Genomic DNA, 24,789 nt, shown 5'->3' on the forward strand with positions numbered 1-24,789 from the left:
ATAAAACCTCCAAAGAGAGAGAAGTCTCTGGTACAACAGCTAGGAAAGCCAAGTGAAAGGAGACCTCAAGTTGCAATATAGATAGTAATTTTATTGTTACTATCAAAGAGAAAAGAAATTTCATCAGCTGGAAACAATAAAGAAAAATCTGACAATTCTGTCCAGAAAAATACAAACCAGGCAATATAGTGGATAATCTTTTCACAGCACCTTTTTTTTTAAATATTAATTTTTCATGTTGAAAATGATATTGTTCTCAATTACTATATCCCAATTGTGGTTTTTCCTTCTCTACTCTAAGTTCCTCCATACATTCTCTTTCATCCAGATCTACTCCCTTTATTTTTCTAATAAGAAAAAGAAAAAAAAAACAGGCTTTAAGGGAGAATAATAAAATAAGATAAAACAAAAACTGGCATACTGAAATTGGATGAAGCAAATAAACACAAAGGAAAAAACCCCAAGAAAATGCACTATAATAAGAGACACATTCATTTACACACTCACTTATCAATCCTGTAAAAACACCAAACTAGAAGGAAGCCTTAATTATAGGCAGAGAACAAACTGCAGACCTGTGCATGCTCCTCAGTCTCTGAATTCCTAAGAACTTTGATTATGTTGATTTATAGATGTTGTTTTCTTTGTTTCCTCCATCCTCTCTGACTCTTACACTCTTTCTGTCTCCTTCTTCCAAAGAGTTCCCTGAGCTCTGAGGGGATGGATTTGAGGAAATCATTCCATTTAAAGCTATGTGTCCCAAGGTCTCTCTGTGTAATGTCTGAGTGTGGGTCTCTATATTTATTCTCATCTGCTGTAGGAGAAAGCCCCTCTAGTGATGGCTGAGCAAGACACTGATCTATGAGTGTAGCAGAATGACATTAGGGGTCAGTTTATTGCTACTTTTCTTTCAACAACTACTATTTAGATTTGCCCTAGATCCTTAAGCTATCTAGTCTCAGGTTCTTGGCCACTTAAAGCACTGTTGGCTTCTACCTCATGGAGGCCTTAAATCAAATCAGTCACTGTTTGGTTACCTCCCACAAGCTTTGTACCACCATTGCCCTAGCGTATCTTTCAGGCAAGAAAACATCTTAGATCAAAGGTTTTATGGCTGACATGGTGTTTATGTTCCTCTTTTGTCAGCAGAGTACTTTCCTGTACCAATGACACTGCAATATAGAGGTCAAAGGTTTATGTAGGTACCAGGTCAACTCCTCCATGTTCAATGAATTATGTAGGTATTGTATTTAACAATAGAGATGTATCAGTTTGTAAAGAGCAACCTATAATCTTGTCAATATCCTCAGATCCCCTTGCCCAACAGATCAATTAAATGCAATCCAATCCTGTTACTGGACACTTCCTTTGGTGACAAGAGATAGCCAGTTGGACTCTGTCTCCTCCCATTATTTGGCAATTTCATTTAGATAACCTTCATATAATACATATTTTAGGATACTTCTACTGTGTTAGGTTTCCTTACTACTCCTTAAATAGCTGTCTATCTAGTCATAATGAATGCATGTGTTTGAACTTTGCTTGACCTACTAAAGCTTCACTCTAAAACAGAAATTTTGACTGAGTGAAGAAATGAGAGTCTGGCTCAGAGTCCATGCCAACACAAGACATAAAAGTTGAAGACACTCAAGATGGAAAAACAAAGAAATTGAGTCACTGGGACCTGTTTTTTAACCTTAGACAAACTAAAGTACAATAATAGGCACAGAGATTAAAATACAAGTAAAAGTGCCCATTTCAGCATTCTGTAGAATAGGAATTAAAAAATAAAACTGGGGCAAAAAGTGGCATCCCCACTTATCCTGAAGCAAAGGATGAAGAGAAACAGAACAAGCCACACTGTGGCATTCTGGTTATCAACTCCTATTTCTCCCATATCCAACACTACCATCTTGATGAATGAACTGATCTTGATTTACACTGATATATTTATTCATAAGGCACATGTCCATCCCAAAAGTAGCTTTTATTCAAGGAGAGATAAAATGAGTCAATGGTCAGTGCAACAATGAAGGTCTCTTGATACTAGCCATCAGTGCCTTGCTATGAACACTGTATTTATTGTGCATTTCCATCTCAAACTTTGGTTTTAGTTATAGAAATTGAACTGACATATTTTCCTAAGGAATTCATCAAATATTTATCCACTGCCTCCAAGCATCATCCTGCTTTCCTTCCTTAGTCTGTTTGTTAAAATAATAAAAGGGACTAAGCAGTCATTCTCTACCAGGGATACAGAAATGTGCTTGTTAGGCACAAAGTTCAAAATGATTAATATTTTGAATTGTCTCCCCAGATAGTTCTTAAGTTTTACTTCTTTTATTCACTCATTCTCTGCCTTACTTGGCCCAAACATACTACCAAACATCCCTGTGAACATCACTTTCCTCATTTGCAATAGAAGGAATTTCAATTGTGTTCTTTCCTTAGCATTCTTCTTAAGTTACACTCTGATGTTAAGTTTAAAATATTGCTTGAGACACCATTGAGAATGAACTTTACTCTGCTTTAAACTAAAAGGTTGAATCTTTACAGAGGTCACAAGTGTGGAACATACTCTACACATGTCTCAGATGTGACCCATCCCTCTCATTCACTAAACTTTGTTGGTATTTAGTTTTTAACATTTTATGTGAAAAGAGTGTTGTTAAATAAGTATTGTAGTTTCTTGAAATATTAAGAGCTACTGAATGCTAAAGCAAGCAGGAGGTGGTAAAGTTGGCAGTGCTCTGCTTAGCATAAGCATCCTGTTCCTAAAGACTGGGAATCACCAACAATCAATAGAACACATGATCTACAAATAAAGAAACCCAAATGATCATTATGACAAATTATTTATTCTGATAAAAAGAAACATTGCTTAAACACTGTAAGCTTTTTATGTGTTAGCTTGCTTTAAATTTCTAACTTGTATGGACTGATGGTGTAAAAATGAAAACTTAAAAAATATAAATGAGGTCCCCTTGAGACTTAGGTTCTACTTATCAGCTAAGCATCATTCATTGCCTCTCACTTCATTCTTCTCTTTTGAAAACTCCAATCAATCAACAATATTGCTACATAGCTGTATATATATTCTATATACATAGATCATGTATTTGTAAATGTATTTATCAAGTGAGAATAATATATATATGTATATACATATACAACTGTGTTAATCATAAAAGAATATATACCCCTATATACACCATTAGCTCGAAAATATTTACCTTCTCTCGCATAACAAAAAATCCTTGTTTGTATAGTTTATCATAATACTTTCAGCTGCCTAATAAAGCTATCAAAATAATCAACTTCCTAACCTTAAATCCATCATATAATCAATTAAAGAAATAGGTAAAAATAAACACTACATATCAAAGTTTAGGAATTTGTAGTCAAATCTTTTCAAATTTTAAAAAATTTTAATATTTTGAAGTATGTGGAAAAATGGGAACACTCCTCCACTGCTGGTGGGAGTGCAAACTCATACAGCCATTTTGGAGATCAGTATGGCTGTTCCACAGGAAAATAGGAATTAGTTTACCACAGGACCTGGCAATCTCTCTCTTAGGCATGTAGCCAAATGATCCACATATATGCAACAAAGACATCTGTTCAACTATGTTCATAGCAGCACTATTTGTCATAGCAAGAACCTGGAAGCAACCTAGATGCCCCTCAGTTGAAGAATGGTTAATGAAGATGTGGCACATCTACACAATGGATTACTACCCTGCAGAAAAAAATAATGGTATCTTGAAATTTGCACACAAGTGGATTGCACTTGAAGAATCCATCCTGAATGAGGTAACCCAGTCACAAAAAGAGGAACACAGTATGTACTCACTCATATATGGATTTTAGACATAGAGCAAAGGATCACCAGCCTATAATTCACACCACCAGAGGAACTAGGATACAAGGTGTATTCTAAGAGATTCATATAAAGTCCCTCACAGAACTGGGAAGGGACAAGTCCACCAGAGCACAGGGGAAGTGGAGGGGGGCGGCTAATATTGAGAGAAGTAGGAGAAAACGAGGGGGAGGAAAGTAAAACACGTGCGACCAGGAAGATTGAGCCCGGTTAGAAATAGAAGACAGGAAAGAAAGAGAGAGACAGAGACGGAGACAGAGAGAGAGAGAGAGACAGAGAGAGAGAGAGAGAGAACATAAAAGAGGGAGCCAGTATTGGTTTTACGATAAAATTGAACACAAAGAAAGGTCCAGAGATCCAGCTGTTTCTAACTCTTATTCTAGCATTACCGTGTGAGTTTCTTGCTTGTGTTTGTCACTTCCTGCTCTGAGCACAGCTATTGTATTTCAGAAATGTGAACTTTAAAGAATAAGTAATTTTCTCATTTGTATGATATTAATAATCAGAACTAACTTCTGAAAGCTACAAGGACAGTTAGGAGGGAGGATCTGGACAGAATGGCTCTTTTCGATCTGGGATCCATGTCCTGTGCCTGAGCTTGCTTAGATCCAAAATTGAATCAAAATTATGTTCCCAAGAATTAATAGAAAAAAAGAAAATTGGATAGATAAACTACCTGAGTTTGTGACAATACACTCACTGAAAAAAAAATTTTTTTAACTAAAAGATGGACTAGTAAATCATAAATGATAATCAAGGACAGAGAAAACATAGAAAAAGAAAAATACTTCCAAAACAAATAGGATCATCTGTAATACAGTAATTTGTATCAAATCATTTAATTAGTGAAGGAAATTTCACACTTATTCTTAAAAGCTTCTTCAAGTTCTTCCTTGAAGGGAAAATAGAACTAACCATTAAAATGAGTTGATAAACATTTAGTAATTATTTTCTAAGGGATACAAATTTTAAAGATGACAATTGCTATTACTTGTGGTAGAAGAAATGGTAATATTTTTACAGGTGCAATATGATACTAGAGTAGAAAATGTGACTTTACTCACATTACTTTAGGGGAATGATTCTGCCTTACACTTATGAGCAAACTACAGCTGATATTCTATAGCTGTCATTTTCTTGAACTTCCAAGAACATTTTATCACTTATCATGTCCCACAAGAGACAGAAAGATGGAGAGAGGCTTCAGCTGAGTAAAGACCTACAGAGTAAGACTCAGTCTTAACAATGGCTAAAGATACTGACAGACACAATGCTTGTTTGGTAGCTATGATGAGTTATCAAAGGTAAAACATGTTCTACTGATAGGACGTAATAGGCACAAGGCAGGAAAAAAGCATTCTACAATTCCAAAATTACCACTTCCAGGCTGGGAATGAGTTTAAGACACATAGAAACAGGATATTTGAAGATTGTGTTGGTAAATTTAGGGGAAAGGAGTCTCAACTAAAGAATCACCTTTATCAGAGTGCCTGTGACTGTGTTTGTAGGCCATTTTCTTTGTTAGTAATTGATGCCCGAAGACCCAGCCTGATGTAAGCATTGACTCCCTAGTTAGATGGGCCTGGGCTGCATAAGAGTCATTGCTAAGCAAAGTGGAGAAAGAATGCAGTAATTACTATCCAATGGACTTTGCATCAGTCTCCACTTTGAGAGCCCACCCATAGGTCCCCTATAAAAGGACAGTGTGGGCTGGAAAAAGTGTGTGTATCACCTTTCCTCCCCAGGTTGCTTATGGTCATGTTTATCTCAGAACAGAAACCAAACCAGGATAAAAATGGCAATAGTAGGTCTGTGTTGGTTTGTTACTTGATGGCTCTGTTTTGGTTGAGAGAATGATTTCGAATTTAGAAAAATTTATATTCTGGCATTCTGAATGAAATATTTCTGTGCACCCAATAAACAAGTTTCCTTTATTTTTCATTATCACATTGGCTAGAAAAAATAGATTAAGAGGCAATAACTTCAAGTGCATAAGAAACATTATTTGAGAGTACTAATTTGATAGTTGAATGAAATAAAATGAATTTTCATGCATGTTACTGTGAATATTCTGACAGACAAGTAGACAACTTAAGTGACATATTTTGAAAACTTCAGAAATTTTACAGTGCATGTAAATAAACAGGTTAAAAAGTTTGTTGGGAATGTATTTGTGTTGCATATCTGTGCGTCTACATCATGCTATTTCATGTGACAAAGCTATTGTACAGAAATATGAAATATGAGGCTCCAACGCATTGGAAAAGATTTTGTTTGTGGTTCACAATAGTTTCTTATTACCTTCCCATTAACTATATTGTTTTGTTTTGTTTCTACATGCATTAGTCAGGGCTCTTTAGAAGAACAAACTAACAAAATGTATATATCTGTGTGTGTGTGTGTGTGTGTGTGTGTGTGTGTGTGTGTGTGTGTGTGTGGTGTAGATTGTACTTATTTATACAAATATATTTATACACATAATATATTATATGTTGTATAATGTATATTACATAGCATATATATATACATGTATATGTAAATGAGGATTTATTATACTGACTTATAAGCTGTGGTAGAGCTAGTCCAACAATGGCTGTCTCCCAACTGATAATCCATATATACCACAGTTATTAAGTCTACAGAACTGGCTATGTCAGTTAGTGTTCTTTATACCTGGTAATCACCAAGAAGCCTCTAATAACATTGAAGCAAGTAAGAACTTCCTTTTTCCAGGACCTTTCTATGTGTTGCCACCAGAAGGTACAGCCCAACTTAGGTGAACATTCAAACTTTAAAAAGACCTAGATTCAGGGCAGGTCCTCCCAAGTCAATAGAAATAACTCAGAAAATCACCCTCACAGGTATAGCCAGTTACTTAGGTTTTAGTAACTTGTGGATGTAGTCAAGTTGCCAACCCTGAACAGAGTAAGACTTCACTTACCTTAATATTATTTCTTGAAAAGATAGTTTATTATAACTGCAAGCTTCTGTACCACCAGCAACTTCCAAACAAACACCCTGAGACTTAACATTGTATATGATCAACCAGTAGCTCAGGCTTGTTATCAACTGGCTCTTACACTTAATTAAGCCATAATTCTTACCTATGTTCAACCATATGGCTTGGTTCCTATTCTCTGAACAGCATTCTCATCTTGCTTCCTCTGCTCCTGGCTGATGACTCCTGACTTTTCTTTCTTACTCTCTGTATTCAGTGTGGATTTCCTGCCTAGCCAGCCGTATTCTGCACTGCCATCGGCCAAAGCAGCTTCACTAATCAAACAATGAAAGCAAAACATATTCACAGCATACAGAAGGACAGTCCACACCATTTTGCCTTTTCTGACTAACTATAAAGGAAGATTTTAACTTTATTTTTATTTATTTTATTTATTTATTCTTCCTATTTTACATATTGAACCCAGTTTCCTTTCTCTACCTCTCTTGTTTCCACCCTTACCATCCTCCCTCCCCCACTCCACATGTAGGATGATGCGTTCCAGGATAGGTCATCTAATATGTCAAGTCATTTGGAATAGGGACTAGGCCCTCCCTCCAGGCTCTAGGTTAAGGGAACGTGCAAACAAAGTCCTTTTGTGCACCAGGGATATATCCTGGTTCCTCTGTCAGAGGTTCCATAGAATGCCCAGGCCTTCTAACTGAATCCCATGTTCAAGGGGTCTGAGTCCTCCATGTCCAGGTCAGCTATCTCTGTGGGTTTCTGTAGCCTCTTGTCCTCCCTCTCTGCATCTGGATTCCATTTGGATCAGTGCTTAGTAGTGAGTGTCTGCTTCTGTTTCCATCAGCTACTAGATGAGAGCTCTATGATGGTGGATAAGTTAGTCATCAATCTCAGTATCAGGAAAGGGCATTTATGGAAGCCTTTCCACTGTTGCTAAATTGTTAGCTGGAGTCAGACTTGTAGGTACCTGGACATTTCTCTAGAGTCAGTTTTCCTTCAAACCTATTATGGTTCCCTCTTTAATGGTTTCTCTCTCTCTCTTTCTTCTCAACTATTCCTCATGACTCAATCTTCAAATCCCACATGCTTTCCTCTCCTCCCTTTCTCTTTTTCCTAGCTCACTCACCACTCACTACATCCCCATTGCCAATATGCTCAGGAGATCTTGTTCCTCTCCACTTCTGTAAAGAGACCTTGTATGAATCACTTAGGTTCCTCCTTGTATGCTAGTTTCTCGGGTAATGTGAATTATAGGCTGGTGATCCTTTGCTCTATGTCTAAAATCCACATATGAATGAGTACATACCATGTTTCTCCTTTTGTGACTGGATTACCTCATTCAAGATGGTTTCTTCAAGTTCCATCCATTTTCTTGCACATTTCAATTTCCTTTTTTTTTTTCAGAGTAGTATTTTATTGTGTAAATGTGCCACATTTTCTTTATCCATTCTTCAGTTGTGGTGCATCTAGGTTGCTTCCAGGTTCTAGCTATTACAAAGAATGCTGCTATGAACATAGCTGAACAGATGTCTTTATTACATGGATGTGGATCATTTGGGTATTTGCCTTGGAGTGGGATTGCCGGGTCATGTGGTAGACTGATTGCAATTTTCATGAGAAATCACCATTCTGGTCTCCAAAATGTCTGTACAAGTTTGCACTCCCACCAGCAGTGGAGGAGTGTTCCCCTTTCTTCACATCTTCTCCAGCATAAGTTGTCATTGGTGTTTCTAATTTTAGCCATTCTGGTAGGAGTAAGATAGTATCTCAGAGTTATTTTGATTTGCAATTCCCTGATAGCTAAGGATGTTGAGCACGTTCTTAAGTGTCTTTCAGCCTTTTTGATTTCCTCTATTGAGAGTTCTCTATTTAGTTCTGTACCCCATTTTTTAAAATAGTGTTATTTGGTGTTTTTGTGACAAGTTTCTTGAGTTTTTTTTTTTTTTTTTTTTTTTTTTTTTTGTATATTTAACAGATCAGTCCTCTGTCAGATGTAGGGTTGGTGAAGATCTTTTCCCAGTCTGTGGGCTGCCATTTTGTCTTGTCAACACTTGTTTTATAGAAGCTTCTAAATTTGAGGAGGTTCCATTTATTAATTGTCGATCTCAGTGTCTGTGCTATTGGAGTTATGTACAAGAAGCAGTCTTCTATACCAATTTGTTCAAGGGTACCTCCTACTTTCTCTTCTAAGAGGTTCAGGGTGGCTGGATTTATGTTCAGGTCTTTGATCCAGTTGGACTTGAGTTTTGTGCATGGCGATAGATTGGGTCTATATGCAGTCTTCTACACACCATCATCCAGTTATGTCAGCACCATTTCTTGAAGATGCCTTCCTCTTGTCATTGTGTACTTTTAGTTGTTTTGTCAAAAAATCAGGTGTTCATAGGTGTGTGAGTTAATATCAGGAATTTCAATTTGATTCTATTGGTCTACCTGTCTCTTTTTCTGCCAATACCAGGCTGTTTTTAGTACTATATCTCTATAGTGCAGCTTAAAGTCTGGGGTGGTGATGCCTCCTGAAGTTCCTTTATTGTACAGGGTTGTTGTGGCTATCCTGGGTTTTTGTTTTCCATATAAAGTTGATTATTATCCTTTCAAGGTCGGTGTAGATTTGTGCTGGGATTTTAAAGGGGATTGCATTGATCTGTAGATTTTTTTTGGCAAGATTGCCATTTTTTACTATGTTAAACCTAAATATCCAAGTGCATTGGAGATCTTTCCATTTTCTGGTATCTTCTTTAATTTCTTTCTTCAAAGACACAAAGTTCTTGCTATATAGGTCTTTCACTTATTTGTTAAGCATTACCCCAAGAGAGTTTATGTTGTTTTTGGCTATAATATAGAGCGATGTTTCTCTGATTTCTTTCTCAGTCCCATTGCTGTCAGTATATAATATTGCTGATTTTTTTGCGTTTATCTTGTATCCTGCTAGTTTGCTGAAGGTGTATATCAGCTGTAGGAGTTCCCTAGTAGAGTTTTTTGGGTCACTTATGTAAACTATCATATCATCTGCAAATAGTGACAGTTTGATTTCTTCCTTTCCTATTTTTATTTTCTTGATCTCCTTTGTTGTCTTATTGCTTTAGCTAGAACCTCAAGTAAAATATTGAAGAGAAATGGAGAGAGAGGGCAGCCATGTCTTGTTCCTGATTTTAGAGGAATCAGATTTAGCTTCTCTCCATTCAATTTGATGTTGGCCATTGGTTTACTCTATACTGCTTTTATTATGTTTAGGTATGTTTCAGTTGTCCCTGATCTCTCCAAGATCTTTATCATGAAAGGATGTTGAATTTTCTTAAAGGATTTTTCAGCATCTAGTGAGATGATCATGTGGTTTTTCTTTTTCAGTTTGTTTATATGGTGGATCACATTGATAGATTTTTGTATGTTGAACGATTCCTGCAACTTGGTAATGCTGGATTTGTTCATGAATTCAGATTTGTTCATGAATTCAATTGGCCAGTATTGAGCATTGTTGCATCAACATTCATGAGGGATATTGATTGTAGTTTTCTTTCTTAGTAGTGTCTTTGTGTACCAAGGTAATTGTGGCCTTGTAAAAAGTTTTGGTAATGAACCTTCTGCTTCTATTGTGTAGGACACTTTGCGGAGTATTAGTATTAGCTCTGCCTTGAATTTCTGGTAGAACTATGCACAGAAGCCATCTGGCCCTGGGCTTTTTTTGGTTGGGAGGCTTTTGATGACAGCTTCTTTTTCATTAGGGGTTATAGGTCTATTTATGTTGCTTGTCTGTTCTGTATTAAATTTTAGTAAGTGATATTTATCCAGAATTTTTTCCATTTCCTTTGAATGTTTGAATTTTATGGAGTCCATGTTTTCAAACTATAGCCTGAAAATTGTCTGTATTTCCTCACTGTCCATTGTTAGGTGTTATGTCCCCCTTTTAATTTCTGATTTTGATAATTTGCATGTTATATCTCTGCTTTTTGGTTAGTTTGGATATAGGTTTGTCTATCTTGTTGATTTTCTCAAAAAAACAAATTCTTTGTTGCATTGATTTTTTTATTGTTTTCCTGGTTTTTACTTTATTGATTTCATCCCTCAAATTGATTATTTCCTAGTGACTACTCCAGGGTGAGTTTGATTCTTTTTGTTCTAAGGCTTTCAGTTGTGCTATTAATTCTCTAATGTGACTATCCTCTGTTTTCTTCATATGGGCACTTAGTGCAATGAACTTTCCTTGTAGCACTGATTTCAAGGTGTCCCATAAATTCATGTATGCTGTGTCCTCATTCTCTTTGAATTCTAAGAGGTCCTTCATTTCTTTCTTTATGTCTTCTTTGACCTAGTTATGGTACAATTGCGCATTGATCAGTTTTCATGAGATTGTAGGTTTTCTGTGATTTGTGTTGTTGTTGAATTCCAACTTTAAGGCATGGTAGTCTGATTAGATACAGGGGACTATTCCATTTTTTTTTTTTTTTGGATCTGTTGTTGTTTGTTATGTTGCCTAGTAAGTGGTTGGTTTTAGAGATAGTTCCATGTGGAGCAGAGAAGGATGTATATTGTTTTGTGTTTGGATGGAATGTTCTATAGATGGCTGTTAAACCCAATGGAGACATGACTTCCCTTATTTCTTTTGTTAAATTTCTTTCTGGTGGTCCTGTCTAGTGTTGAGAGTTGGATGTTGAAGTCTTCCACTGTGAGTGAGTGTGTGTGTGTGTGTTTTGTTAATTTATTATTTTACATCTCCCTCCCTTTTACCCTCTTTGCCCCCTCACGTGCATCCTGTCCACCCTCCCCTCCCATCCCCCCACCCCAATTCTACATGTAGGGCAATGCCATCCAGGTGGGGTCATGTAGGTCTGTCAGGTCATTTGCAGTAGGGACTAGGACTTCTCTCCTAGGTTAAGGCAGTATCCCTCCATGGGGGATGTGTTTACAAGGTCCTTTTGTGCACCATGGATACATCCTGGTTGTACTGTCTCAGGTACCTTAGACTGCTCAGTCCTTCTAGCTGAGACCAATATTCAGGGGGTCTGAGTCAGTCCCATGCTGGATTCCCAGCTATCTGTCTGGAGTGTGTAAGGTTTTATGTGAGCTTTGAGTTTTAGTAGCATTTCTTTTATGAATGTGGGTGCCTTTGTATTTGGGGCATAGATGTTCAGATTTGAAACATTGTTCTGATGGATCTCTCCTTTTATGAATATAAGGTGATTTTCTTGATCTCTTTTGATTGATTTTGGTTTGAAGTCTAACTTTTGATTGGTTTGGTTTGAAGCTAATATTAAGATAGCTACTCCTGCTTAGTTCTTGGGTCCATTTGATTGGAAGATCTTTTCCCAACCCTTTACCCTGAGTTAATGTCTGTCTCTGAAGCTTAGATGTGTTTCTTTTATGCAGCTGAAGGATGGATTCTGTCTTCATATACATTCTGTTAGCCTGTGTGTTTTTTTATAGGCGAGTTAAGACCATTAATGTTGAGGGAGAGTAAGGACCATTGATTGTTGATGCTTGTTTATTTTAGATTTGTTATTGGCAGTGGTATTGTGAATATATTAACCCTGCTTTACTCTTGGGTTCTGGTGAAGTGGGATTATCTCTTGCTTATTCTTGTGAGCATTGCTAATTTCCTTGGGCTGGATTTGTAGATACATATTGTGAAAATCTGTCATTAAAATTCTTGCTTTCTCCATCTATCGTGAGAGCTTTGCTGGGTATAGTAGCCTGAGCTGGCATCCACGAACTCTTAGTACTTGCAGAACATATATCCAGGACCTTCTGGCCTTGAGGGTTTCCTTGGAGAATTCAGGTGTAATTTTGATAGATCTGCATTTATATGTTTCCTGGCCTTTTCCCTTCGCTGTTCTTAATACTCTTTCTTTATTTTGTATGTTAGGTGTTTTGATTATTATATGTCGAGGGATCTTTTTTATTTGGTCCAGTCTATTTGGTGTTTGGTATGCTTATTGTACTTTCATGGGCATGTCCTTCCTCAGATTGGGAAAGATTTCTTCAGTGATTTTCTTGATTATGTTTTCTGCACCTTTGAGCTGGGCTTCTTCGCCTTCCTCTATGCTTGTTAATTTTAGATTTGGCCTTTCCAAAGTGTGCCACATTACCTGGATGTTTTGTGTTAAGAAGTTGTTGTATTTAAGATTATCTTTGGTCAATAAATCTACCTCTAGTTTATCTTCAGTGCCTGGGAGTCTTTCTTCCATCTCTTGTATTCTGTTGTTTTTGCTTGCATCGGTAATTGCTGATAGTTTGCCCAGTTTTTCTATTTAAAGCATTCCTTCAGTTTGTGTTTTCTTTATTGTCTCTATTTCAGTTTTCAAGTCTTGAACTGTTTGAGTTGTTTCTTTCAACTGTTTGTTTTTTCTTGGTTTTCTTTACTTTCTTTAAGAGATTTGTTCATTCCTTGAATTTTTGTGTGGTCTTTTCTTCTATTCCTTCCATTTTTTTTGTTTGTTTTTTCTTCCATTTCTTTTTTTTAATTTTATTATTTTTTTTATTCTATATGTTGATTCCAGTGATTTTCTCATATCATCTTTGAGGGCCTCTATCATTTTTATGATGATATTTTTAAAGTTGTTCTCTTCTGCTTCATCTGCTTTGGGGTGTTCAGCTCTAGTTGGTGTAGAGTCCCTAGATTCTGGTGGTGTCATGCTTATCTTTCTATTGTTAGTTATATTCTTGTATTACTGTCTTCCCCTTTCTTCTTCCAGTGGGTGCAGGTGAGGTCTCTCTCTCTCTCTCTCTCTCTCTCTCTCTCTCTCTCTCTCTCTCTCTCTATGCTATTCCCCAGTGGGCTTAGGTGGGTCAGGAATTCTATGTAGCTCTGGGTGGTGCAAACTCTCTAGGAGTCTCTCCTCAGGCAGGGACTGGTGATGGGGGGTCAAAGATCAGGCAGGTGGGGATTCAGGGTAGTGCTGCATTGATAGGCTCAATGAACGTGCTCTGGTTGAGGTCTGAGGTTGGGTGTCAAAAATCAGGCAGGAGGGGGCTTAGGGTGGTCCTGCATGGACATGTGAGTCCAGTGTGCCCAGAGCTAATCCAGGAAGCTTCCCGCAGGGGGTGAAACCACTGAACCTGCCCTCTGGTCCAGTGCTCAACTAGAGCAGTGGGGCAGTTGACTGGGTAGGGCACAGAGTGAGGGGAGGGCAGGTTCTGGTTTGAGGGGGTGTTGTGCATCACAGTACCAGGAGCACTCATGCTGGGGATAGGACACAGTGGAATGCAGGCTTCTGGGACAACCCAGGGAGTTCCCAGGGAAAGGTTTGGGGGGATTCGACCTGGTCTGGTCCCAGATTCCCCAAAGGCAGAGGCCTGGCAATCAAGATTTTAACTTTAACATTGTAAAATCCCATATAGCAGAAAAGGAGTCAAGCAAAAAATTATAGTGATAATATTTATTCTGTCTTTGAAAAATTAAAGAAAATATTTTATCATATATTCCATCTTTGTGAGTCTAACATTATATATCTAATTTATCTTTTTTATAACTAAGGAAAACTATAATTATATCTATCTAGTTTTCAACTCTATATAGGAACCTAGAAGGATATAATATTACCTAAGTAAATAGGAAGCTAATGTAAGGAAATTCTAAAATCTAGAAATGACAGGAACATCTTTGCCGACTGCACAGTTACTAAAAGCTATTCTGTAATTTTGAGGCATACATTTTCAGCCTATAAAACTATCGTGTCTGGTAGACTTCTTAATTAAGCAGGAAGTTTGAAACTGTTCAGCTGTATTGGCAGTTTGTCAGTCATTTTTTTCTGTGTCCTTCAGACTGTCTGGCAGACTCTTCCATTAAGCAGGAACCATGAATGTCTGGCCCATCTTATTTTGACAAGTTCAGCAGTTATTTTCATATGGGTCCTGCATGTCCAGTTTATACAGCATACAGTTAAGTAGTCCAGACAAGATCAGTTTCTTGCCCAACTGGGTAGCCTTGCCACATTGAAAGCAAATTCTATAGAGAGCTTCTTCAGTGTCCAACATCATCTTGAAGTAATTGTTGCTGCCAGGAGCAAATGTGTCTCATTCTTAAGAAAGTCTAAGTTTTAAAATATTTTAAATGCTATACTCTGTAGGTCTTCGAAGTGTTTGAAGATTACCTATCCATCTGAAATATATCTATGCATATCTAAGAAGCCTATGATGATAAGTTTGACTATTATAGATGACTATTAATTTCTTTTTCTTAATGAACTCTATGTTTCTAAATGAACTGTATAAACTGTATAAACTAAATGAACTGTATAAATACATTAAACAAGAGCAGAAATATATACAGAGTATGTAAAATTTACCTAAATTTGTATCAATAAACCAAATCTATACCAACTTATGGCAGCTGGTGGCTGGCTCCATCTTGCAGGCAGATGTTGGGAGATGGATCTCTACACTGTTATTGGCATGTGACTGTGAGACTAGGAATCCCAGTGCAGTTTTGTTTCTGTATAATTAGAACCTTTTTAGAAATGCTTTCTTGGGCTTTATGTAGATATATATATCCTGCATCGGGTGCCAGATATAACTGGAAGTTTCTGTCCCACCAGCAACTTCCAAATAAACACAATGAAGACTTAACATTACTAATATGAGCTTGGCTGGTAGTTCAGTCTTAGAACCAAATACCTCTTACATTTAAATTAACCCATAATTCTTATCTATGTTTAGCCACATGGCTTGGTTCATTTTCTCAGTACAGCATTCTCATCTTTTCTCTTCTGCTTCTGGCTGGTGACTGACTTCACCTTCTTTCTCTCTGTTTGGCTTCCCTGCTTAGCTATAGTCTGCCCTGTCATAGGTCAAAGCAGCTTTATTCATCAACAAATAAAAAAGAACACACATTTGCAGCATACAGAAGGAATCCCACATAAGATTATGGTATTCTTGTTTACATTTGTAGGCATTTAAATTTTTTAATATTTTGTGTGTGTGTGTGTGAGAGAGAGAGACTGCATGAGTTTGCATGAGCCACATAAGGGCACAATATGAGTGCTGAGAACCAAACCTCGGTCCTTTGTGAGAGCAGTAACTTCGCTCAGCCTCTGACTATATTGAGAACCCCAAGTACTTTACTTTCTAATTAATTCTTTCTGATTTGGACCTTGACACAATCTTAAGATGAATATTCATAGTTTAATAAATTTATTATTCATTTAAACTTAATATTAAATAGAATTGCATCATTGGCTTTTTAAAACAATAGCCCTGTTTTTCTTTATATTATAATAGCAAACATATATAAATTATTTGTTGGCAAAAAAGAAGAGCTGCTCAAACTTTATTTCCAGCTAAAACTACTGCATATATGTTACATAGCAGATAAATCACTTAGATTTATTTCATGGAGGGAAGAAAATCATCAATATTTATGTAGCCATTTTTCTTTTAACTCTTTATGTCACTTTATTTCCATAGTAACCTTTTCAAACTCAGAAGATATTAGGCTAAGTAAATAAGCCAGTAACAAAGGGTAAATATTATATGAACCCCCTCATGTGTGACATCTGAAGCAATCAAGTTCATAGAAATAGGATCAGAATGGTGATTACTAGTATTTGAGGAAAAATGCAGTGGAAAAACATATTCCTTTATCCCTGCAATGAGAGACATTATGGATAATCAAATGAAAGTTCAGTAGTAAGTAATGCCCCACCAGCATAAACAAAAAATAGAAATCCTTTCCACAGTAACCTGCCCTTAGACTTAAATTTTAAAGTCAAAGCATTTTTAAAATATATAAATTGAATTAATCCAGTAGTATTTCTTTTAACAGTTGTTGTTATTTCCTCAGCAGTCAAACAATTTAAAGACAACAGAATAGCGTATAGTATCCACAGTTTCTCTGTGCTTTCCATCTTTACGTGGCTTTTTTATTACTCTATTTCTTCTACTTCTATTTTTTCATTTTTTGAGACAGGATTTCTCTTTGTAACTTTTATCTGTCCTAGAATACCAGGTTTCCTTTGAAATCACAGAGCTCTGCTTGCCTCTGTCTCCCAAGTGCTGGAATTAAAGGCCTGTGCCACCACACCCAGCTACTCTCTGTCTTTTTAAAACCATTTTATTCTTTTTCTCTATCAAGCCTATGCATATTTTAAAACACACTGTAAACCTTTAGCAGTTTTTCTTAATGTGAATCTGTCTTTACTGTAAATCTTTATCTTTTTGTGGCCATGAATCTTTTATCTGCTAAACAACAACATTGCTAAAATGAAAGCCATGGCTGTTTTAGCTGCGGTCTATCCAAGATGGCTATTGGTACTTTTACCACCAGAACACCTTAAATATAAAATAAAGATACATACAAATTACTAAGTATAAGCATAGAATACAGACTAATTTGTTATCATAGTAATAAATGCCTTACATATCAAAAAATGACTTGAAATTAATTATTTTTTTAAATGTTATGAATGTATTTGTAATAGAATCAAAATGTGTCATTATTACAATTTCCAAATCTTTTACAAAGAAACTTTATTATTTTAGGGGGAATTGTTGATAAGGATCTTCGTCACTACCTCAACTTACGATTTCAGAAGGGTTCTGTGGACCACGAACTTCAGCAAATCATCCGTGACAATCTCTACCTCCGCACGGTGCCATGTGAGTACCATGGCCAGCACTCTTCTTTCTGTGATAATCAGAGAAATATTTAGCTACATGCTTCTTTAAAAGAAAATTTCTGTCACATGGATATTTTATGAACAGTTGAATTTGGAATAATACTAGATATGGAACTACATGTACAAAAGCTTATAACTATGATTTTTGTGGTATATGATAATGTTACACACAGACTTATGATTTTTTAAGCTTTAAAATATATCTTAGATACACTTCTCATATTAGTATTGATAATAGTGATACTAGACCAAATCTTCACTAATTCTTGAATCATGACTGAGGCAGAACTCCACCCCGGGGGACAAGAAGCTACAAATTCCTTGGTTGAAGTCATTATTAACAGAATCTCTGGTTGATTTTGCAATAGTGAGACCCACAAGAATTTAAAAAAAAATCATACTATGAAACACAAATGTGGCATTTGCCATTACTCTCTGGGAAGTAGTGTTGAAATATATCCACTTAGACTTTTATATACAGTCACTAGCAATTCCCTTAAAAGAGAAGACATGGTAAACTGATGTAATTTGCAAAACAACGTCTGAGTCCCTGTTCCTGCTTTTTTGACAATATCCTATTGATGTTAGGACAAAGGAATTATGACTCAAATCCTAGACCCTGTAAAAATATCAAAATCCACTTTCTTCAAGTGAGATATTTTAACTGCCCGAAACCATCCATATTCTCTAGAAATCCTGGTCTGTTGTTGTGTGTATTGTTTGTTTCTTTGTTTAGTTATAGCCTAAGCATTAATAATCTCAAAAATATGTGCTCTTGTGCCTTAACATTACAAGAAAAATTTGATTAGAATGAATCAAACAAGTAATACAAAATAATATGTACAGTTGAATCACCAACATTTCAAAAGTGATACAAATGAAAGCTTATATTAACATATTAAAAACACACAATTATGTGAAGATTGACTGGAAACCACCTGGGGTTCTTTATCACTGGGGATGGGTGGGAACTTGTCATTACCAGTTAGTACTGAATAGTCATCAAAGCAATGTGACAGTATATTTGTCATCCATTACTAAGTAAGAACAATTAATAGTTGTTACCTTGGTCAAAATAATTCCTATTCAGTGCATGTTTGTGAGTGAGTAGACATTGAGCTCTTGCTATGAAACTTCATGCTGAGTAAAGTACATTCTCAGACACGTGAGTTTGACATTCAAGTGATGGGCAGAAGATGGATTAAAGTGACTGACCTGTTCATAAAGTAATGGATGCTGTCAGTGCATCTAGGTGAGTTCATTTTTTTGTGGCATGAAAGAAAGGAGACCTGAAATACTAAATAAAGAGTCTTTGCTAAGACAGCAGCACACATAAGAAAATATTTTTGTCTTTTTTAGTGATAAGTATTACCTTTTATTTTTATTTATTTTTTATTTTACATGTCAATCCTAGTTCCCTCTTCCTCCCTCACTCCCTCCTTCTTAGCCTCTCTGCCCTCTCACATGCACCCTGATAACCCTCCCCTCCCATCCCCCCCACCCCAATTCCACATGTAGGGCAATGCCATCCAGGTAGGGTCATGTAAATCTGTCAAGTCATTTGAAGTAGGGACAAGGACTTCTCTTCTGTCTCTAGATTAAGGCAGTATCCTTCCATGGGGGATATGTCTGCAAGGTCATTTTGTGCATCAGGAATACATCCTGATTCCACTGTCTGTGGTCCTTTAGATTGTTCAGTTCTTCTAGCTGAGACCCATATTCAGGGGAGTCTGAGTCAGTCCCATGATGGATTCCCAGCTATCAGTCTGGGGGTCCATTAGCTTCTTCTTGTTCAGGTCAGCTGTCTCTGTGTTTCTGCAACCTGCTCTTGTCCTCTCCCTCTGCATCTGGATTATAGTTTGACTTGGTGTTTAGTTATGGGTGTTTTCTTGAAATTCGCAGGCAAGTGGATGACACTAGAATAAACCATCCTGAATGATGTAACCCAGTCATAAAAAATAGGAACATGGTATGTACTTGTTTATATATGGATTTTAGACCTACAGCAAAGGATCACCAGCCTGTAATTAACACCACCAGAGGAAATAGGATACAAGGTATATTCTAAGAGATTCATATAAAGTCCCTCACAGAAGGGGGAAGGGACAAGTCCCCCAGAGCACATGGGAAGTGGGGTGGGCATTGAATGGAGGGAGAAGTAGGAGAAAGAGAAGGGGAGGAGAAGAAAACACTGTGACTAGGAAGATTGAGTCAGGGTAGGTATAGAAGACAGAAGAAAAAGTGAGAGAGAGAGAGAGAGAGAGAGAGAGAGAGAGAGAGAGAGAGAGAGAGAGAGAGAGAGAGAGAACAAACATAAAAGAGGGAGCCATTATTGGTTTGAAGAGAAAACTGAACCTAAAGAAAGGTCTAGATACCTACAAGACTGTCACCAACTAACAATTTGAGCAACCGTGGAAAGAAAATCTTAATTAAATATGACTATAATGGGGGGATTGCATTAGCTAATAATTAACTTTTTAAATCATCTTTCTTTAGAGTACCAAGGAAAGACTACAAAGGAAAAATAAATATAAGGGGAAAATGCAGGATTTATTAGTAAACCTAGAGAGATTCAAGATGTGATTATGTTTCAAGGTCATGAATTCAATTAGAAATTCTTAAGTAACACCTATAAAGTAGATAATTAGAAACTCAGGGGATCTGGATATTATCAGGAAACACTTGCTCTTTGATTTTGTAGTGACCACTCCTAAAAGCCAACTTCTATAACATCATTCTTGAACAGTGTTTATAATTTGGCATAATAGTGAAAAAACTTCTGATATAAAGATGATTCTGTTTTATACTATTAAAAACTGTTTACACACTGAGGACCCAGCCCTGAATAGTCTGTCTCCTTATTCACTATATCTTTTAATGATGTATTCAGACATTCTCAGAGAGTATGCAATAAAATGTGGCAGTACTGTGAAAAATCCTAGCATTGTCAATGTGCTCTCATTATTTAAATGAACAAACCATAATGAGAGGAAAACAATCTGCTAATAATCATATAATTGTTCCTATAGATACATACATCAATGTGAATATTGCCATCTTTTGTTTAATCAAGCAGTATCATTAGAGATAGGTTCTTGAAAAGTACATAGAGACAAAAGTATAATCAATTTTGGATCATGTGGGCTGGGCTAGTATTTTCTACACAAAACTAGATCTATTTCAGTAACTAAAGTTCCTCTAAGAATTGCTCCCAAGGAATTCACCTATAAGAAAAGGAGAACCAGATCTTAGATTTCAATTTCCTTAGTACTCAGCAGTCATGTAAGAGCCCTAGAGTTATAGGTCCACACATTCATTCCCCATCTCACTCACATGCACACCCTTAGTCAAAGCCAATTGTAAGTATTGACCTCTTTATATACCTCCTAAGGAGGCCTGTGTTGAGTTATGGCCACATTCTGAGGTAATCAGGGGAAATTTAATGGTAAATCTAGGTCTCCAGTGAACTTTACCTGAAAATAATATAAAATCCCATGAATTGGTTTGCATAGTAAGGGTTGGTAGTATTTAGCTTTTTGATTTAGTTTTCTCAGAACCTTATCTCAGAATTTGTTTTAAAACAATTTAAGAAGTTATATCTCTTGTTGTGGAAGCATGATTCTACTATATACCATATGTTGGAGCACAAACAATTGCATACATCATCTTTGGTTTCATCAATTCACTATTCTTTCCAATCCAAACACAAAGGAAAGGTCTTCATGAACTTATTCTGTATTTTGTGTAGAGCATAAAACAGGTTCACTCTGAAGGCCTTCTTTAAGTGCTTCTTGTTGCTAGTGATACAACTAATAGAGGGTAATGTAAGTGTTTAGGGGACTGGCTACTAAATGTGAAAGTTAATTGCTTTTTAAATGGAGACTAGAAACACTCTTTCCAGGATTAAATGTCTCTATTGAGATTCTATTTGATTGAACCAAAGTAGAAATGAGAAAAAAAGATGAGACAGATCAGTTGTTGGAATAACCAGAAAAAAATGCACATAGTTAAAGGATGTGAGCATTTAGAACAACTACAACATGGAATTTAAGTTACCCTGTTTATGTTGCCTTTCAAGTTTGAGACGTTCTAACTTAACAACATTTATTTACAAGGTACAGAGAGGCATCCAAGCATGTTAAAAGTGGGATAGTATAGATTCACAATCTCTATGGAAGTTGGTGAAATAAATACTCAAAACATTGGATTCATTTCCTAATGTTTGGAGAAAATAGAGTTTACTTTGGTTTTAATATACTATTGAACATAATAATGAACTTATTTAACTTGAGACTGAGAACAGTTAATCTCTCTATGCCTCTTAACTAACTGAAAAAGATCACTTCAATTTACAAATAACAGTTCTGTTCTTCCCCTCTTTGACATTCATTAGATACAAACACACTTTGATAGAAGCTTGAGTGTAGAAATTTTTCAAATATGGAAAAGTCCTTATCATAACACATGATGTAGAGAATGGCTTTACTGACCAATTTTTAAAGCTACAAAATTAACTGGGAGATATTTATAGCTGCACTTCTCTCTAAAGATAACACTGTCATTTTTTTGAGATGCTTTAAATGGGATATACTTTAAATATATTTAAAAAGTAAAATATTAATATATACTAGGTAAAAGACAAATCAATAAAGCTAAAGTACAAACAATTACATAAACCCAAAATGATTATATGTATATACACACTTAAAGTATGAAAGAAAATACTTTTGTGAAATATATTACTGAAGCATAAATCACAATAATGTTTTCATATATTTAAGTGGCTTAAGCTTATAAAGCTAAGCCATGCTAAGAGGAATTTCCAGGGATACATTTTGATGTTTATGACAAATTGCCTTTCATGGTGCAGATATGGGCTGTATAAAATTAACGAAAAATGATCTGTTAAGAGTAGTCACCAATCACCAAAATTACAGTTATACACAGAGGCAACATCCCTTTTACTGACTGTGAGCTCATATAAAACAGTAGTTGGGAAGGATTGTCAGGATGAGGGTGGCTAGTCATGAGGCACAGAAATTGTGAACAGAATCATAACTCTGCTGTACAGAATTTAGCAAAATTATTTGTTTCCTAAAGCCAGTTATTTACACTTTTATTTTCATTCTTTTAGATATTACATTTACAAATTTAAAAATATTTGGTACTAAAGAAGATATTACTTTCTGTGGATATGGATAAATATTTTCAATTACACATAGTCTTAACTATAAAAATGCATTTTTCTAGATGAAGTAAGATGAAAGAGTGATAGCAACCTACAAATCAGATCACAAAAATGACAAGAATGTCAGTTTCCAATGAAAAGAGTTTCATTTAATTGAAAATGATCAAGAATATGACTAAAGCTTCACCATATCTTTCAGTTTGTTAGGCCTGACCATTGTGGTAAGTTGAGCAATTGCTAGACAAACAAGCATAGGGGTGAAAAACACTAATCCCATTGAATTTTAATATTTCAAGTAATATTCATTATACAACTGTTCCAACATCATTCTTATTGTCTGAAATAAACTCATCAACTTATGTGCTCTGATTTGAATCTGCTTTTAAGAGTGTGAATCATATTCCTTCACAATTATTTTAGATTAACTTGTCAGATTTTTGTTCTTTGAAAATGAATTTGATTTTAAAAAATAGACTAATTATATTTTACTCTAAATATTAAAAATTAACATTATTACTGAGTAAATATGCCCATTAGCTTCTGGGGCCAAGAGAGAAGGAAAAGTATAAACACATATGTTATGGAATATTAGTTTATGTTATGTAATATTTGTTTAATGCTGCAAAGTGTTCCTTTTTTAAAGTTGTGTGTGTTTAACTCCATGAAGCTGTGTTATTTTGCCTGACTAAAATGCCTGATGGTCTAATAAAGAGCTGAATGGCTATTAGCTAGGTAGGAAAGGGAAATGGTGGGTGCTGCCAGGTACAGACAATAAAAAAGAGAAGAATTTTAAGTTTGGGGGGGGAGAGCATGGGAGAAGTGAGAAAAAAAGGAAGGAGAACATCAGGGGCCAGTCCCCCAGCCATATGTTCAGCCATGGAGTAAGAAGAAATGACATACTTACATACATACATACATACATATGCTAAAAAGCACAGAGGTGAAATGTAGTTAAAGAGAAACTGGTAATTTAATTTAGAAATGCTGGCTAGAAACAAACCAATCTAAGGTCAGGCATTCATAAGTAAGAATAAGTCTCTGTGTATTTATTTTGATGTAATAATGAACAAAAGAGTAAAGCAAACATACAAAAATCTACACAAATGCAAGTAGTTTTTTTTTGAGAAATGTGTATTCTGCCCTGGCAATCTCAATGATACAAGAGAAATTCAAATGGTTCTGAGCATGTTGCAAGTCTCCCATTCATTTTCTCACTGACATGGGACCCTTCCTGTTATATTCATTTAAATATATTACAATTTTACAGAAAAGTGGATTAAGTTTAATCATTATTTTTTTGGATAATATAAAGACATGGTCATATTATATGTACAGTGACTATATTGGGGTTACATAAAGGATCCTGGATGACTCAAAGGCAGCTATATCACTGAAAATAAACTAACATGATGAGGACTCAATGAGGTGAATCCTTATAGGTAGACCAAGTGCATAGTCTCTCCTTCCAAGTAATTCAGTAATTGTCACCGCATATATAATTTCTGCCAGAGGAGTTATGGATCTTATATGCTTCAGTTACTTTCTGAGCCTTATAAGTTGCTCTTGGTTTGCTAGTCTTAGGACTCTTGTTCCTCCTACCACAGGGGGCTATTTAATATTTTAATAGGGGGAAAATAAGTTACACAACAATCCCACAATTATTTTCTCCAAGTCATTAAACAAAACAAATATGTCTTCTTGGTCAGATTGTAATGAATTGGTTTCTTTTGGGGACATGTTCTATGTATGAAGAATTCATCATTTAATTACATTAAATCATTAACGTAATTATTAGATTCAGATTCTTACCAGAATTATGAAGTCAAAGAATGTTAAAAGTGATTACATTGATTTATCCAAGTGACACCACAAGGATTCAGTGTTGGAATAAAGGAATACATCTAGCACAAAAGAATAGTGATAGACATTAAGAATAAATTTTACTAATTATTTCAACAACAAAACATTCCCTTTGTCCTAACTACATTGGTGCTTTATTTCTCTTTCTTTTTTACTGGTATCTGACTTCTTCATGTGGTTTTCCTTTATCTCTTTACTCATTATAAGAAAGAGATTAATTCATACCTTACAGGCCATTGATGTAGTAGGTAAATGGAATATACAACCTTGAACTTCAAATATTCCCAGC

At 35.8% G+C, this 24,789-nt stretch overlaps 1 protein-coding gene across 1 annotated transcript in view; it reads left to right on the plus strand.

The window, feature by feature from the left end:
• The window catches only part of Magi2 (membrane associated guanylate kinase, WW and PDZ domain containing 2), a 1,383,694-nt gene that overhangs the window by 419,603 nt on the left and 939,302 nt on the right, over nucleotides 1-24,789 (plus strand). Inside the window, exon 2 of the mRNA XM_051174837.1 lies at nucleotides 17,316-17,432. Within this exon, the coding sequence (XP_051030794.1) occupies nucleotides 17,316-17,432 (117 nt within the window). The remainder of the gene's footprint in view (nucleotides 1-17,315; nucleotides 17,433-24,789) is intronic.

Source organism: Phodopus roborovskii, unplaced genomic scaffold, assembly GCF_943737965.1.
Source record: "Phodopus roborovskii unplaced genomic scaffold, PHOROB, whole genome shotgun sequence".
In the NCBI taxonomy this organism is placed as follows: domain Eukaryota; kingdom Metazoa; phylum Chordata; class Mammalia; order Rodentia; family Cricetidae; genus Phodopus; species Phodopus roborovskii.